Raw genomic sequence first — 18701 nt, 5'->3', positions numbered from 1 at the left:
TTTGAGTTTTCTTTTCTTTTTTTTTTTTAAATTTCTTTTCCAAATGCTTTATTAACTTCTGGTTTACATCATTCATTTCCGCCAGATTTTGAGTTACAAATTTTCTCCCCATTTTCCCCTGCCCACCGCCCCCAAATAGTGGTCCCACAGGATATCCCCTTCTCCAATCTGCTCTCTCCCATATCCCCTTCGACTTTTCCAGTAGGGCATTGTGGATCTCTATGCCTCAGTGCCTGTATATCTTATTTCCCAATTGCATGTAAAATAGCATTAATAATAGTATATATTTAAACATTTGATTTTAAAACTTTGAATTCCAGATTCATTCCCTTCCTCCCTTGTCACCCACCCTTACTGGGAAGATAAGCAATTCAGTATATGTTGTACATGTGTAGCTATGTAAAACATTACCATAGTAGATATATTGTAAAAGACTGCCTATATTTCCCTCCCTCCTATCCCACCTCCCACTTGTTCTATTCTCTACTTTGATCCTGTTCCTTTTCAAAAGTGGATGCTTCCAGCTTCCCTCCCCACCCCCCTCTCCCTTTCATCATCCCCTTCCCCCCTACTCTCCTGTATATGTCATTCCCTCCCTGAGCCAAATTCAATGAGAATAAGGTTGACCCATTCCCTTTTGCCTTCCTGTTCTTCCCCTTCACTGTAAGTTTTCCCTTGCCTCTTCTATATGAGATAGTTTACCCCATTCTGTCTCTCCCCATCTCCTCTCATTATATTCCTCTCTCATTCCTTAATTTCACCTTTTAAGTATCATCCTTTCTTATTAAATTGGTCCTGTGCCCTCTATGTATGTATACCTGTAAACATATATAAACACATTCACATATGTATTCATATGCCCATATACCCTCCTATATATAGTTCTATTCCCTTCAACTATTTTCATACTGAGAAAAGTTTCATCAGTTACAATTATTGTTTTTCCATGTAGGAATGTAAATAGTTCAACTTTGATAAGTTCCTTATGATTTTTCCCTATTTACCTTCTCATGCTTCTCTTACTTCTTGTATCTGAATGTCAAATTTTCTATTCAACTCTGGTTTTTTCATCAAGAATACTCAAAAGTCCTCTATTCCACTGAATGACCATATTTTCCTCTGAAACATGATACTCAGTTTTGCTGGGTAGGTGATTCTTGGTTTTAATCCCAGCTCCTTTGACCTCCAGAATATCATATTCTAAGCCCTTCAATCCCTCATTGTAGAAGCTGCCAGATCCTGTTATCTTGATTGTGTTTCCACAATATTTAAATTGTTTCTTCCTGGCTGCTTGTAATATTCTCTCCTTTATCTGGGAATTTCAGAACCTGGCTATAATATTCCTAGGAGTTTTCTTTTTGGGATCTTTTTCAGGAGGTGATCGGTGGATTCTTTCAACCTCTATTTTGCCCTCTGGTTCTAAAACAGCAGGGCAGTTTTCCTTGAGAATTTCTTGGAGGGTGATTTCTAGGTTCTTTCTTTGATCATGGCTTTTAGGTAGTCCAATAATTTTTCAATTACCTCTCCTGGATCTATTTTCCAGGTCAGTGGTTTTTTCCATGAGATATTTCACATTGCCTTCTATTCTTTCATTTGTTTGGATCTGCTTAACAGCATCTTGATTTCTCATAGTCACAAGCTTCCATTTGCTTCAATCTAATTCTAAAGGAATGATTCTCTTCAGTAGGCTTTTGAGATTCTTTTTCCATCTGGCAAATTCGGCTTTTTAAGGCATTCTTCTCCTCATTGCCTTTTTGAGCCTCTTTTGCCGTTTGAGTTAGTCTATTTTTTAAGGTGTTATTTTACTCAGTCAGGCTGTTGACTCTCATTTCGTAATTTTCTTTCATTGTTCTCATTTCTCTTCCCAATTTTTCCTCCACTTTTCTTATTTGCTTCTTAAGGTCCTCTATGGCCTGTAACCAGATCATATTTTTCTTTGAAGCTTTTGGTGCAGGAGTTCTGACTTCACTGTCTTTCTCCTGTTCCATGCTTTGATCCTTTTTGTTGCCAAAATAGGAGTGTAAAGTTGGGTTGCTGTTTATTTTGCTTCCTCTTCCTGTTCATGTTGCCACTCAATTACTTGACTTTTGATTTTTTTTTGCCACAGTAGGACTCTACTACCAGACAGGGGAGCTTTGTCTCAATTGCTGGGGTTTTCTCAGCTGCTGGAAGTATTAGTTGGGTGACCTCTCTTAAGCCTCCACACATTCTCTGGCAAGCTGGTCACATACCCCAGGACCTCCACCCTAGACCACAATCCAGATGCAAGCAGGTTAAAGCAAGAGCGATTACCCCTCAGACTGGTCACTTGGTCCCCCTACACTCTGTAGGCCAGGAGCTGAAGCTGCCACGTGGGGGCCGCTGCAGGCCCCCAGCGCCTCAGCAGCTTCTCGCCCGGGGGCAAAGGCTGACCACATTCCCAATTGCTGGATCCCAAAGTCCACACTGCACTGATCTCTTACTTTGTCCTTCACATCTATGTGTTGATAATTCTGGAAACCACCACAGCTGCTGGTGATTTGAAGTCCCTCCAGCCAGTGGTTGGTCAGGCCCGCCCTGGGGCTAAAACCTCCCAGAGCGCTGTGCTGGCCGATTCCTGCTGGACTGCTGGGCTGTCTCAACCCTCAGTGGGATGTTAGCATCTCTGTGTCATTTTGTGGTTTCTGTAGCTCCAAAGTTTGTTCAGAGTCCCCTTTTACATGAATTGGGGGAGGTGGAAGCCAGAGTCCTGTGGAAGTCCTGTTTCTACTCCACCATCTTGACTCTGCCCTCGAAATTCCAGAAGTTAATTTTTAATACACATCCTGCCTAACTTTTCTCTGAACTTTCATATGTTTTTCTAATATCTAGACTATAAACTATAACTATAAACTAATATCTGGACTATAAACTCTTCTTCCCTGGCTATTAAGAAGTTTAAGATGATAGCAATTTTTTTTTAAATGATAACATGGTACAATGTAAAGAAGGCTGGACTTGGAAGAGCTGTGCTTGTGTGAGGTTCCCCCTTTGCCCCTTTCAAGATGATTGATCTTGCGTATTACTAAACTTCTGTAAGCAGTTAAAGGGGGATGATTTTTGTGTTGTTTAATTGTTTTTCATTTGTGTCCAACTCTTCATGTCCTCATTTGGAGGTTTTCTTGGCAAAGATACGGTAGTGGTTTGCCATTTCCTTCCCCATGTCATTTTATAGAGGAAACTTAATACAAACAGGGTTAAGTGACTTGTCCAGGATCACACAGCTAGTGTCTAAGGTCAGATTTGAACTCAGGAAGATGAGTCTCCCCGACTCTAGGCCCAGTGTTCTATTCACAGTACCACCTACCTGCCCAAATGGGGATAAAAATACTTTCAGGAAAACCTGCACTTCAAGCAGGATATACTGAGCATCAACCTAGCTTTCATTTCACCAATCATTTCACTAGTGAAGAGAATGAAATCTAAAGTTGCATTTCTCTTCATTGTTATAGCATCCAACTAGGCAAATTGAGTGGATTTATCAAATGCCCACCTTTTAGCTGAATGAATTTTCTACTAGAGGCCTTGTACTTAAAGCCTCATACCAATATATTTTGGCTCTCTGCCAGTTTTGGGATAGGCACTGGAAAAGTAGCAATCACATGAAAATCTGGCCAGGTAGCTTACAGCATACTTTACTAACAACATAATTTCAATTTTGTTTCCTTTTGTCTTTACCTAGGTACTCTAGTCTTATGCTTTCAGATTTATGGAGTTTATAAAGCAGTTTTTACTTCTTACAGGTGATTTTAACAGGTATCATTTTATTTGACAAATACTTATTAATAAGCATCCAGCATATGCTTTAATCTTTATAGAAAATCTAGGAGATAGAGTATAATGACTCAGTGTTCTCATGTGTAAACGGGGGATAACAACTTAAAGGACTTGCTGACCATCAGTGGAGTTGGGACCAGAGTTCCCAATCGCCTTGGCTGTCAGCATAGAGTCCTTCCCTGTTTTGGACTGTTGCCACTCACTGAACTCCCCTCCCTATGTCTCCTGCACCATGGGCATAGCTCATTCATGAAGAAGGAAATAAGCATTTATAGAGAGCCTACCAAGTGCCAGGCACTGTGCCAAGTGCTTTACAAATATCATCTCGTTTGATCCTCACAACCACCCTGGGAGGCAAGTGCTGGTATTGTTATCCTCATTTTACAGCTAAGGAAACGGAGGTGGATAGAGGTTGAGTGACTTGCCCGGGGGCCCAAAGCTAGTATGTGTCTGAGGCCACATAAGAACCCTAGTCTTCCTGACTCTAAGGCCAACACACTCTCGACTGGGCTACCCAGATGCTTCCAGCTCCTAAGACTTGTTTTTGCTCATGACAATACAAGATTAATCAGACCAGACATTTAATGACCGTATCTTTTAAAGTCTGCTCAGAGAGAGAAAGCCTTTTTGTATATTCACTCATCAAGCACACAAAGAGTTAAAGATGACAGCTGTAAACTTTTTTATTTTGGGGAAACATACAACACTTAGCTGTTTCAGGTATTTATGGACACAGATGGTTTTTAGGAAATGACCGATGAGTACCTAAATGATGTTTTGGCAGAAAAAGAATGGTGTCTCCTCCACCATAGACTGTAGGTAGCTAATATATGGAGACAGCACCACGGAGGTAGTTTACAGTCAGACTCTTGGAGTTCACTGAGGTGAATTAGTACCTAATACTAGCAATACTAGTACTAGTATTAGTTCCTAAAATGCCACTGCGTGTTAATAAATATCCTACAGTCTGTCTGTAACTTCAAAAAGAGTGGAGAGGAAATTCTGGGAACTTGAGTCCAGTTTCAGATGGAATAGAAAAATTTTCACAAAGTCAGTGTCTGATACTTCAAAACATTTCACTTCATCTCCCTATAGCACTGACACTGTTCCAGTTACCAACCCAGCTTGGCTGCAAACCTGGCTCAATGCAGCAATACATTCATTTGGACGAGGAAGACAATGCCCAGAGGAGGGGGAGGGACGCTTGGAAAGTCAGGAAACTCAGTGATCCTTCAAAGGAAAAATTTTTGGAAAAAAAAAAAAGACTTATATACATTGATGCTCATAATTTAGTTTTTTGTAGCCAGTGGCACATAAGATGAAGATGAAATTCTACCATTTTCTATGCTTTGCTGGAGACAGGATAAGTGTTTGTAATCACAGTGACAATTCTTCTGGTGAAGAAAGAATTAAATCCAAAACCAAACCCTGTAAAACATTTAGCAGGGCAGGTCTCCGGAAAAACTGAATTTGAATATACATAAAGAGATAAACATTTTCAATTCTAAGGTTCACTGCAGACCACTCTTAGGATTAGTCTATCCTACTGAGGATTAATTTTCACTTTGTTAACTCAAAGGGAAGACAAACCCCACCAAGTTATATGTAATCTCTTCACTAACTTCTCCTAGGAGTGGATGGAGAGGGTAAGGGCAAAGAGGAATAGAAGTATGGGATGGAAATAACCTATGTGCCACAAGAGAGGGGCTTCATAGTACTAGAAATGCTGAAATACATGGGGATTTGTCAGTGCGTTCTCCTTTTCACAACTTTATGGCCAGCTGTGAAGGCGGCTGTCATCTACTAACTGAAGAAAACTGGCCTAAACTTAGATCACATTACTCTTCTGTCCACATAAAACTAATGAAAGACAAAACGATCCTTTAAGTAAACGAAAAATGCCTAGGTCACTCATGCTCCTCTAGAGGAGCTACAGAAGTCTGCCTTGCCATCAAGTATAGGTTGTATGGACACTGCACAATTAACACACCTTCAAAACTGGACTAAAAATGCATTCTGGACTGAATAAAACAAAGCAGTCTATTGTCCACACATTAACGTCAATGCAGGTGTCCCAAGGGTTAGCACTGAAAAGGCAACACAATGCACCAACAGACACTGTCCAAAACATAAATAGTGAAGTCTTTGTTAAAAATCAAATCATAATAAATTAAGATTTAATTAACACAATTGGGAAATATTTACTTGGCTATTCACCAAACTGTTCCCAAATGCCATTCAATAGAAGATAGAGTCACATAAATTCCACAAAGGTGTCAGGTTCTCATGGAGACTGTAGCAACAACGCTTGTGGAAAAACTTCCAGAATAATATCACGGACCCCTCATTAAGGTGCTCAAGGTCTCTGCTCAAAAGGGCCTGGCAATGTTCTCCAAAATAAGGCTCATAATAAGGTCTCAGGCACTATGAGACTTTGTTCTGTTGTCTGTTGAGTGAATCAATGTAGTGAAAAGTGGCTCCTAGAGCCCAACTGGTTTCGATGTCATCAATCTTCCGAGCCAGCTTAAAGAAAAAAAAAGAGAGAAAGATTATGTTAAAGAGCATGGATAAAGATCATGTTTAAAAGAGTGTGGTTAACAGTCATGTTAATAAAAACCGTGGTATAGTGGATAGAGTGCTGGACTTGGCCTCATGAAGACCCAGGTTCAAATCCCACTTCTGACACTTGCTAGCTGGCATGATCCTGGGCAAATCACTTAATTTTTCTCAGCCTCAGTTTCCTCATTTGTAAAATAAGGCGGATGGGCTTTTGAAGTCTCTTCTAGATCTAAACTGCTCACTGGAAACTATGCTAAAATAGGGTATATACAGGACAGTCACATCTGATTTCTACCAATCAATACATCCTGATATGGGATACTAAAAAGTCAGATACCAGAAATGGAATAACTCTAAAGTAGGATTTGATCACTTCACTGTGTAGCTTACTCTTACTTGTTTTTCTTTTAATAAACCACAACTAGGCCATTTGAAAAGTTTATCCATCAAGTAGGATTTAATTAAAAAAAGTTTATCCATCAAAAAGGCATAACTTTATTAAATTTAATTTCCTCTTTTACAAAAGAAACCACGTAAAGTATACTTAACTATGCACATGATGTGACCAAGTCATCTTGAAAGTACTCCTTTTAGTAGGAACTCCTTGAAGTTTTTAACTCTTGGTATGGTCAGTATTTAATATTACTATAAAACTTAAAAGTCCTTTTGAGTTCTTGCAGCTGTCGTTTTTGAGTGAAATTTATGTTAATATCCTTTTCAAATTACCATAATTTCTAAAAGGAAATTATATTGGAGATTTCTGTGGTAGGATTACAGCTCTTACAATTCTGCTGTAAAGGATTATAATGCTATTTTTGAGGCTGTCAGGAGTACAAAAGTAGCAGACTCTTACCTTAAGCACTTTGGTTTTCGGAAACCCAAATTCTTGAAGTAGCAAACTAATATAGGTAAGATCCATACAAATAAAAGGATTCTCCTGTGGGTTAACTTCCATGGTTCTACAAACTAGGGGGAATAAAAAAAGGGAAATCACCCTCCATTTCACAGCTAGTTTTGAAATGATTAACTCAAGAATAGGAATTAGCTTATTCTTCTTGATATGATAAATATGGAGAAGAAAGCCACATCTTTCCCTCATCTTCTCTCTTTATTATGTCTCTACACATGATTTTAAAAAGTCACTATGAATACCATTTGCTTAAACAAAGCAACACAGAATAGCTCAGAATAATTTTCTGTAACATTTTTGAGATCAGCTACAAAAAAATAATCTCGTGGTGAATTTCTTCTATGAAGGGTTATTCATAAACACAAAAAAAAGAATCAATACCATATGACACAGAAGTAAAAATCAACTAATTTAAATGATTAGAAGTTTTTTTGGGGGGCGAGAAGACAGTAATTAAATATCTGATTTTAAAATTAAGAATGGCAACATAAAATGTTAGCCAATTAAAAGAATATTTAAATTGCATTTTCAATTCTGTGTTACAGTTAGCTTAGTCTAGGAGACATAAAGGAAAGAGAAGAAAGGGAATGATTGAGGGGAAAGGGAACTGAGAAAAATGAAAAGACAGTCACAGAGAGGGATAGTTTGAGGGAAAAACAGTGAAGAAGGGATAGAGAGGGGGCAGAAGAAATAGGAAAAAAAACAGGAGGGGAAAAAAACCTTAGTAGGTTAAGTAATAGGTAAATCACTACCTTAATATGAAATTCAATTACATTGAGATTTCTAGCTTCTGAGAAAGAATATTTTTATCACTTCCTTTTGCTAATTATGATTGTAATTCTGTTCAGAGTTCTTTAGTCTGCATAAGTTTCATGCTGAAGGAATTTTTAAACTTCGATATTCATAATATTGTAATAAATTTGCTGGGAAGAAATTATTCTCTAGGCTGCACTGACAATCACCAGCACACTGTTAAAATGGACAAAGCATGCTTTTGCCCTTTTCTTTTTAATACATTTAGCAATAATTTGCAAATACAGAAAGACATCAAATTTACAAATGACAAAGCTAGGAAAAATAATATTCTGGAGGATAAAATCAGAATCCAGGAAAATCTCAAAAGGCTAGTATGATGGGCCAAACAGATTCAAGAAACGAAATGAAAAATTATAGTGCTCTCAAGACATGGTTGGAATGCCCATGATGAAAGAAAAAGGCTTGGGATTTAAACTGACATCAAGCTTGTTGAGATGGTCAAGAGTGATTATTAAAAATCTAGTTATTAAAAATGCTAATAAATCTTAGATCATATTAGAAGTACTGTGTTTAAAATATGAGAGGATAAATGTTCTTCTTTCAACTGGTCACATATTTTGAGTACTGTGTTCAGGTCTAGATGCTATACTTTACAGAGTTCTTGTTAAGATCATACAGAAGAAGCACTCTGGACAGCAAGGGATCTAGATTTTATGTGATAAATGGTAGAAAGAATTGTGGATATGCAGTTTAAAGAAGAGAAGATCTGGTTGGGAGGAAAGGGGAGCAGCTTTACAGCTATATTCACATATCTGAAAGACTGTTGCCTTATTCTTTATACTTCTAGAATGCAGAGCTACTAGGACTTATAGACGCAAGCAATTTTTGGTTCAACATAGGAACATTCTAATAGAGATATGTAGAAAATGGTGCTTTGTGAGGTCATTGAAAAGTTCCAAGTATAAACTGTATGTCAGGTATGTTACCTACAAGAATCCTATAGGGCAATTTCTTCATGGAGTGAGTTGAATTTGAATACAGATAAGATTCCTAAAAATCCAAGATTCTATGTTTGTGTCTTGGAGGTCAGATGAAATCCAGTCAAGGACTGGGATTTTCTAGCCCTGCTCTAGTGACATTACTCGCTACTGGCATCAAATTATGGACAATTACAAATTAGTTACTTTATATAATTGAAGATGATTGTTCTGGCTTTTCTTGAAAGCCAAAGAACATTCAATTCGACACATATTATTGAAAGTCTACTATGTGAAAGGTATATTCCTTTAAGTGAATAAAATCTTAAGAAAAATAACACAACATTATTCAGTGTAAGAGACAACGTAAGCTTCCTGAGGCAAGGGCTGTTTCCTTTTTGCCTTAGTATCAACAGAGTACAGTGTACATGTCAGACACAAAGTAGCAGTTAATATTTGTTGAGTTATATCACTGGCTGGGGTGGATAGGTGGTGCAGTGAATAGAGTCAGGAGGACGTGAGTTCAAATCTGGCCTTAGACACTTAACACTTATTAGCCATGTGACCTTGGGCAAGTCACTTAACCCCAATTGCCCTCCAAAAAGCAACAAACAAACAAAAAAACCCCAAGAAAATATCACTGGAGCAAATTGTGATACACAAAATTTATAAACAACCACTTGTTTATAAACAACCACAATGACACTGTAAAGAATAATTATTAGAAAGGTGGTATGGTCTAGTGGGCAGAATCAAGAAAGGAGAATCCAGAATATTAACTCAAGCTATGTGGCTGCCTTCTATACTGACATGGAAACTGTCCTTTGGGGCCTACTTTCCCATATGCAAAGGGTCTAACTTTACTTGCCATATTTTGCTGCAATTTCAAAGTCTTCAACTGTGAGACTGCCTCCTTTTTCCTTATCTGTAAAAAAAGAAAAATGTTAAATTTTTATAAAGATTGTGGTCTAGGTCATCACACACAGGAATCTGTGATTTTATCAGCTAGCAGTGGTGGGGAACCTGTGGCCTTGATGTCTCATGTAGCCTTCTAGGTCCTTAGGTGCAGGCTTTTGACTGAGACAAAGTTTTACAGAACAAATCCTTTCATTAATGGGATTTGTTCTGTGAAGTTTGGATTCAGTCAAAGGGCCACACTAGAGGGCCATATGTGGCCTTGAGGCTGCAGGTTCCCCACCTCTGAGCTAGGGAATGCTCTATCTGGAAATTCCTTCTACCAATGCAGATGCATTATATGATTTGGCAAGTAAATCCCCTTTAGAGTTAGTCATTTGAGAGGCTATGTTGCCTAGTGTAATGTAATGCCAAGGAAAGGCAACTTCCCAGGTTCAAAATACCAACATAGGTGCTCTCTATTTTATTCAGTAACAAACCCAGAACAGAGAAGATCAAAACATGACATCATTCAAAATACAGCATTTACTAAGTGTGATTAAATAATCTCCAAGGCCTACCCCACCCCAGGACTTTCCAATCATTCAATCAATTACAAAGTCTCTGTTCTAAATACTTCTCCACCCCTAGGCTATACCTTAATTAAGTCCACCACAAAGCCCCTCTTCTCAAATGGAGATTAGTTTCCAAACATAAGTAAAATACATTCATTTGCTCAACCATAGAACACAAAAAGGTCAAAAGTTCCCCACCCCTGGATCACAATTGAATCTACCCCAGAGTTACATCAAGTTTAAACACAGCACTTAATACCCAAATGGAGGTCTTTTCTTCATCTTGACAGGAGGCAAGTTCTCAGCAATCTTAGTTCCTGGAGAGACAAGGCTTAGCAAGGCCATAAGATACATTGCCAGTCCCTTCATGAATTTATCCTCTGTCTGTAGAACAGCCCTAGAACCCCTGAACACAATAGCAAAGCCCTCTCCCAGGATTTCTGTAAACATACAACAAGAAAATCCTTCTTCAGGGCTTCTGAACCAACAGAAAGGCTCCCAGACCCCTGCAACAACAGTACTGTCCCTCACCAGTGGACAGTATTCACTCTGTCTGCAGGACAGTCTCCAGACCCCTGCAACAACAGTACTGTCCCTCACCAGTGGACAGTATTCACTCTCTGTCTGCAGGACAGTCTCAGGCCTTCTTAACCAAATGCCAGGTTCCAGGACTTCTTCAACAGGACAGTCTTTCACCAGTGGACAAATCTGGCAAAATAACATCAAAACAGACAGACAAAGTACCAGCAAAACAGCCATGTCTCCTCAGTCCTTGGCAGCTCAGGGGGCAGGTCTCAAAAGTCCAGGGCAATTCAAAGCGGCCACCAGCAATCCTCTTAGTCTCTCGCTCTCTCCACGAGGTGCTGCTTCCAAAAAAGATCTTCCGCCTCTCTCCCGTGTCTCTCCAAATCTACGTCACCAGCTCCTCCCACTTCAGGACTTTCTTTTCACATCAACAAGCCCATCCCACAGGTGGGATTAACAAACTCTGGGTTTTAATACAATCAATTTGAAAACCAAGCCAATACAGGGGAATCTTTAATTGCCATTACTATCACACCTAGGGTCACAGAGCTAGTGTCCCAGGCAGGTTTCTAAATCAGGTCTTTTTGACTCCAAACTCAGCACTCTAATCATTATACCATGCTGCAGATTACACAATAATGCTAAGACGAAATAGGGAAAAACTGTTTCTGTAGTGCTGTAATGTGACTTGCCACTATGTTCTTAAAGTTCCATAAACTATTACTGTAATTATCCTTGCCTAATCAAGCTTTTTAGGATAGAGTGGCACTGAAAACTGAATCCGAAGAAATTTCTGCTGTATTTTTATTTATGGATAACAATCTTTTCTCAATAGGATAGAGCTTCATGAAAACTATTCATTCTCTGCGGGGCCATAAAGGGGAAACATAGTCAAAGGGCCTTGGAGGGCTATTTGATTACAAAGGTGTCAGCCATGAGAGGAAAATTACCAAGCAGATACTTCCTTATTCTAAGGATCAATACAATTCTATATCTAGGTTCATAAAAAATTCTGAAGTTCAAGAAGCTTGTTCCTTAGCTATGGAACAGATTTGGTGGTAGCCTCCTGGAATAACTTTTTCTGAGTCTAAAAAACAAACCCAGTAAACACAGTTGGCTGTTCTCTTAAACGTCCTCCTTGGAACAGTAAGATCTCTTTCATGCTATTCTGCAGAATGAGAGCAAGCATTAAAAGCTTGATTCATTCCCCTTTGGGAGGTTACCAAGAAGACTAGGGGGTCTTATTCTGAGGTCATTTGTCTGATTTTTTAAACAATCGCGTTTGGGCTTATACTTTCAAATGACTCTTGTCACCTTCAAAGGAGTCACCTTGAGAGGCTCTACACCCAAGCCAAAGGTGACACTGTTTAAAATACTTTTGATGCTCCTCTTTGGGAAATGGCTTTAGAGTTTTTGGCACAGTTTTCTGAATATCCTCAGTGTACCACGGCAAATAGATGACTTTTGGAAATAATCCAGAGGTTATTCAAAGCTAAGTCTGGTAATCAAAGTTTATTTCGGGTTAAAAATAAATTGAAGTGTGACTCTCTTTGTATTTGTATGTACATATGCAATGTATTTCTGTATACATCTAAATATGTATATGCACAATATACACATGTATGTGTATACATGCACATACATATATTTTATCACACCTGATTTTTTTGGTAGGGATTTACTGGTAAAGAATTTCCTGTGGATCAGTACCTTCTCTGCAAATTACTGTGGTACAAAGTTGCTTGGGGTACCAAGAACTTAAGTAACTGCTTGCCCAGGGTGAAATCAATTTTAAAACAAGATGAAAGGACACAAAGTCGGAAGAGACCTTAGAGACTGATAAGTCCACAGGCTCTTAACAGATGCCCCAACAGGTTTGTAGATCCACCTCTCTTATTTGACAGGTTCAGAGAGAAGGACTGTGCTCAAGGCTACATGGGTGGTTCATTGCACAGCCAGGATCTGATCCCAGATATTGAGACTCCAAATCCAAGGCTCTTTCCAATTCTAAAACTATTTTGAACAGTGGTTACATCATTGGAATTAATTGTGTAGCTTGCCAAGATAAGAACACAAATTTGGATTGGTAAATTCTGCTATAATTTTCTAGGGGGAGGGGGGCAGTTTCATTATATTTTGGTACCCTGAAGGAATGAACTTAAATAAGGTTTGAATGTTTTGCTGTTGTTGCTTTAGTATACATTTCCCAGGACATGAAAAATGAATAGATTAAGGGGCAAACTATATGTTCCCTTTATGGGTAGGCTATACCAACTGTAGACTAGGGTTGGAATTTCATAACTTTTTTCGTTTGTGACACCTGTGAATTTGTTGGGATATGAAAAAGGGAACATACGCTCTCTTCCTCAACTCCCAAGCCATCTGTCTACTGACACTGACAAAAACACTGTGTAACCATAGAAAGATGAACTAATTGTCTTCCTTTTTCTACCATCACTTACCATTCGATACTTTAACCAGTATGGTCAAAAGCTGGCAAAGGGCATGAAATGCTAACTGATACAGTGTTTAAAGTATGTAAAAGATTGTTCCCATTGGAAACTCTTACAGCAACCTTGTGAGGTGGGCAAAAAAACATCTTTATCTCCATTTTACAGATGAAGAATTCAAGGTTCTAAGAGGTTGAATAATTTGACAAATGGTTACATAGTTGGATGCAGGATCTAAACACAGATCTTCACAACTCTAAGTCCAGTACCCTATGAATTACACCTCAAGAAACACAGATCATCCTACCAAAAGAATCTTCCGGAAGAAGATGAAGCTTCACAGGTTATTCTTGGTGAGGTGAATAAAGAAAGTGGTTGAAATAGCATATCACGGGACATTTCGTCAACCTGTGCTTCAATGCTCCTGATAATTATTTACAAAAAGGCCACCAAAGAAATAACTGAATTTTACATCATAACATTTGTTGTGAATTATAAGGAGGCAGAGACATTCTACAAAGAACTCTCTTCAAGACTTTCCAAGTTAAATCAATATATATATTTTGATACCTGATGATTTCAATCCAAAAGTAGGAAAAAATGAGGGTGAAAATATGTTGACAAATGTAGTTCAGGAATTAGAGAGGCCAAGGACTTGCATAGTATATAGAAGTCTCACAAGTATATATATCATTAATCCTTTGTTTTTTTGAGAAAAAATATTCCTAAGGCACTGGATATGTAAAGCACTGAATAACATCACAAAAAAATGACACTGACTATATTAATGACTGATGTAAGAGTTACTCCGAGTCAGCAGTTTGTGTATAGTCAGATCACCGACATGTTAGAGCAAAAATCCAAATCAATATGAAACTAGAAGAAAAAAATGAAAAAGATATGATATTCAATTAAATCTCTGACCTAATTTATTTAAACAAATACTGATACCAGGAAACAGGAAATGGATGGAAAAAATGATGCTAACAACGATTATAGCTTTTTCATACAGATATTTAATCAACTGTTATAATGAGGCCAAAAGTGCTTAAAAGCCTCAAGTCTACAAACATATGACTCACTTGGGAAGTAGAAAGCATGAGCAACACTAATGTGGAATATAAACTTGTTTTAAAAAGTTGTTTAGAGGAGGTTGGTTGGCATTATTGCCTCATATAAGAGAGAGGGGGAGTAGAGAGGAAAATTAGTTTAAAGAAAGTTTGGTAAATGTCATCCTAAGGGCATTTCAAGAAGAAACTGGAAGGAACACAACAAATAGATAAGAGATGGTAAGTATTTTTACGTCAAACTCTTTTTATCATTATAAGCAGTGGAACCAACCACATTTGAACTCTAAGATAACAGCACTGGGCATGCTTATAAAGAAAGTGGAAATGGCCCTAAAGAAAGAGGGGAGAGGATGGTCTAGACTATGAATACACAAAGAATATCTGTGCTGGAGGTGACACAATTTTGAGAGGACAGAGATAGATTCTCAAATATCTCAAGGAAGGGAAGAAGATACCAAAAGCATGGGGGGGGGGAATAAAAAATCCCAACCAAAAACTCTGACTTTGTTATAAAAAAAAAAGATGGCCAAGAGAATATTAATAACCACTATTGACCAATAAGTCTACTCTATCACTATACAAAAGTGAAAGAATAATCCAGGATTAACAATTTTTATCTTAAATTTTTAAGATTTTTGTCTTAAATCTCAAATTGTCTTAAAATCTCCAACAAGGAAGCCCACAAGAATACATGAAAATTATACAAGATTCACTTGTAATAGAGTTAATTTTGTTTGAAGATCATTAATAACAAGCAAGGTATAAGACAGCTAGATGTAGACTTGCCAAAGGCATATCTAATAGTTATGGAAATCCAAACCCAATTCCACATTGAAGAAGGATTCCTTACAGATGACAAGGCCCTCCAGCTTCTTATCAGATGAAAATCTGTTAATTGCATCAAGTTCTGGAACATTGCAGAAGCTAAATGAAATCCAGTCATCCAAAGGAATATGTCCTATCTCACAGAAAATATACAAAGTGGATGAAGACTCCTGTCCAGACTACGAGTATACAGTTGAATAGACAGCCTACAGAGCTCATTCATCAGTAATAAGTATAAATGGACAATGAGATTTGAACAGGAAGAGCAGGTTGTGATGATGCTACAAAGGTTCTTTAATTAGCCTAAACTACCTCTGGAAACAAGGGTCCACTTTTTTAATACCAATATTTGTGTGTGTGTGTGTGTGGCTGGTTACAAGTCACAGAACACTTTAGACTCTAAATAAGAACTGAAGGACTGTTCAAAGGGCCATGTAGAGGTACATAAAAGGTATGAGCAAGCCGCAGCACATTATAAAGAAAGAATTATGCTGAAGAAGTGATGCAAAGGGGTCATCAAAGAACTGTCAGGGTGAAAAAGAAGTTGGGCTGGCCATGTGGCAAGAGCATGGGATAGCTGGTGGTCAGCTTTGGTATCATGGTAATGTCAAAAAGATAGAGAGAAAGGCTCCCAGAACATTGGGTGGACTTCTGTGGAAAACTTATGGGAAGATACAGACAAGAATCACACAGGAAGGGCAGGCATAGGTGGGTTGTTCTAGACCACTGAAGGAATACTCACATTAATATCACAGTTCCATTTGAGTACTGTGTATCCAGAGCTATTTGGAGATTCTGAGACAGATGGTAATTTCATGTAATGATTAACATTCTTATTTGCCCCCAACTTCAGACACTATATTTCAATTTGGGATTTAGTTTAAAAGGAAATGATTGGGTTCACCCCTTATTTTTTCAATTCATCTAACTTTATATAAGCTACTTACCTCTCTGCCTAACAGTTTTATTTTCTACAAAGTGGAGATAAAAACTCTTTTTTTCCCCCCAAGCCAGTGGCACTTTATTAAAGGGTCCATGGTCCCCTCTCATGAAGTGGACTTAGATCTTTCTCATGAGGAGATCAAAAGTCTTAACCCTGATTTATCTCATTAGGATATATAAAGATGAATTAGGTTATGTCTCTAGACCATGCTGAACTATTCAGAACAAGCTGGTAGGATCCAATAAGTTGGTCCCTTCTGCTGCAAGTTTTTCTTAGAGGAGATGCTTGAGATATAATCAAATTGGTGGCAGTGGTGATACAAAAATAATTTACATTTGCTGTGTTTGAAGGTTTGCAAATTTTTCCCTCAGAAAAATGATGCATGCTACCTCCAAATTCTAATTAAAGTGGGGACAGTTATGCTCTGTCCAAGGTGTCTGTCCCTAAGACAGGGTTAAGATGCTACTTTAGCTGTGTTCCATGGAAACATGTAAAATTTGGATTCATTTTATTGGTATAAAGGTCACACCTTTGTCTTAAAAGAAAGGTGTCATATAAGTATAAGGTATCTTTTAATATAAAAAAGAAGTGATGGTTTTAGTGGTATCAATGAACTCATTAATTTCTAGAAGCTAAGTTAGTAGCTCTTTAATTCAGAATTATGACACTACAGTTGGAGAGAGAATCAGCCTCAGACCTGGATTCTAATCCTTCCTCTGACACATAGCAGCTACTGGATTCTGGGCAAATTTCTTAGTAGCTCAGTGTACCCAGCAACTCTCTACGGCTGTAAGTTGTGGAGAAGGTGTTAACCCACAGTGATAAGTTTTCTCATTGGGAATTCCCTATATAAATGAAATAACAGGTCTGGTCTATTGTCTCCCTCCCAGCCTTCCTCCCCCATAAGATATACTCTCAATAGGACTGTCAGTGATTACTGAAATAGTTTCAAGCAAATTTCCATAATCTTATCTCCCTGATTCCTTTGACATGGTTAAGAGGGAAGGGGGAAAAAAATCTTTCCAGAGGTCATAAAAGAGATCTGGTATTTGGAGACCATCCTAATTCTTGCACCACTAAACTGGGTGTGAAAAGGACAAGTAATGTTATCCTTACCTATGAGACCAACATTTGCTGCAAGATCATAATAGTAAGAAAAAGCATAAAAATCCAAGTTCTTGACTTCTTCAGTTTTATGCACTTTATCATGAAGGATTTCTGATACTCTTTTAGAGCACAATTCATACAGGTGAACCCCTAAAATCAAAGGAAACATACAGTTGGTTTTGGTTTCTGAAAATCACTAAGCATACACATATGAGCGGGCCGAATAGTCTTCCGCATATTTCATTTGTAAAGTAGTTCAATTAAATGCAAAACAAAATGCCAGATGTGCCAAAGAAAACGCATAAGTTTCTTGTTTTCTTAATAAATCTGGAAATCGCTAAAAGTTAACAGTTTATGAGGCTGAGTGAATTTTCATTACCCTAGCCTCAAATAGAAAAAAAATTCTACACTGCATGGCTAATGAGATGATGATAACTGCTGACATGTTTTTGGAATTTTAAGGTTTGCAAAGAGCTTTACACATTTTGATTTCCATAGCAAACCTGTGAAGTAAATATTATAGGTATTTTCTGCAGATAAGGGAATTGAAACTCAGAGACATTAAGTGACTTGCTAGTGGTTACCTAGCCATTGTAAATATCATGGATGTGATCTGAATCCAGTTCCTCTTTTTTGCTTTTTTTTTTTTTTTGGAGGGCAATTGGGGTTAAGTGACTTGCCCAAAGTCACACAGCTAGTAAGTGTGTCAACCAGGACCGGTGCTCTATTCACTGTGCCACCTAGCTGCCCCCACTTCTCTCTTGACTGCACTCTTCACATTATATTAACTCTTACACTACCATCCATAAATAGGTGAAAGTATATGAATTACTATCATCTTTTGTTCTGAGAAAAGCCCTTAGTGTGAGCTCTGTATTTTCCCCTTCTCCATATTGCACAATCACATTATACTCCTTTACTCTGATAACAAGGCTTAACCCTAAATGTGCCCTCTCCACATATGCACTTAATTCTGTCCCTTCCCATCTCCTTCAGTAGACTACTCTCACAGCCATTCCCCATCTTCAATTTCTCCCTATCACTGCTTCCTTTCCTGATGCCTAAAACACACTCAAGTCTTCCCATAAAGAAACATCACAAGACCCAACCATCATCACATCAAGTTACCCTCCCATATTCTGCCTTTCTCAACCAATTTTCAAAAAAAGGCCACCTATACTCATTGCCTCCACTTTCCTCTCCTCTCATTTTCTTCTAATCACTTTGAAACAGAACTTCCAACTGTAATTACTCATATAAAATTGCTTTCTTCAAAATTACTAATTGTTGCATAATTGCAAAATCTCATAGCCCT

At 38.1% G+C, this 18701-nt stretch overlaps 1 protein-coding gene across 5 annotated transcripts in view; it reads right to left on the bottom strand.

Moving 5' to 3' along the window:
* Window positions 1-4453: 4453 nt before the first annotated feature.
* The window catches only part of ENTPD6 (ectonucleoside triphosphate diphosphohydrolase 6), a 55941-nt gene continuing 41693 nt past the window's right edge, over window positions 4454-18701 (bottom strand). For 4 of the 5 annotated variants that reach the window (XM_069075533.1, XM_069075532.1, XM_069075535.1 and 1 more), the window contains 4 exons: window positions 17396-17536; window positions 9866-9922; window positions 7208-7320; window positions 4454-6318 (listed from right to left, as the gene is read on the bottom strand). In XM_069075533.1, coding sequence (XP_068931634.1) covers window positions 6220-6318; window positions 7208-7320; window positions 9866-9922; window positions 17396-17536 — 410 coding nt within the window. In that variant the 3' untranslated portion in view covers window positions 4454-6219. The remainder of the gene's footprint in view (window positions 6319-7207; window positions 7321-9865; window positions 9923-17395; window positions 17537-18701) is intronic. The other variant, XM_069075534.1, reaches the window with a different exon arrangement.

Source organism: Petaurus breviceps, unplaced genomic scaffold (genome assembly GCF_028583685.1).
Source record: "Petaurus breviceps papuanus isolate PSGF00001 unplaced genomic scaffold, PetGlider_PUasm1.0 90919, whole genome shotgun sequence".
NCBI lineage: Eukaryota > Metazoa > Chordata > Mammalia > Diprotodontia > Petauridae > Petaurus > Petaurus breviceps.
Note: the sequence above shows the minus strand (reverse complement) of the source record. Positions and strands in the feature narration are given on the sequence as shown.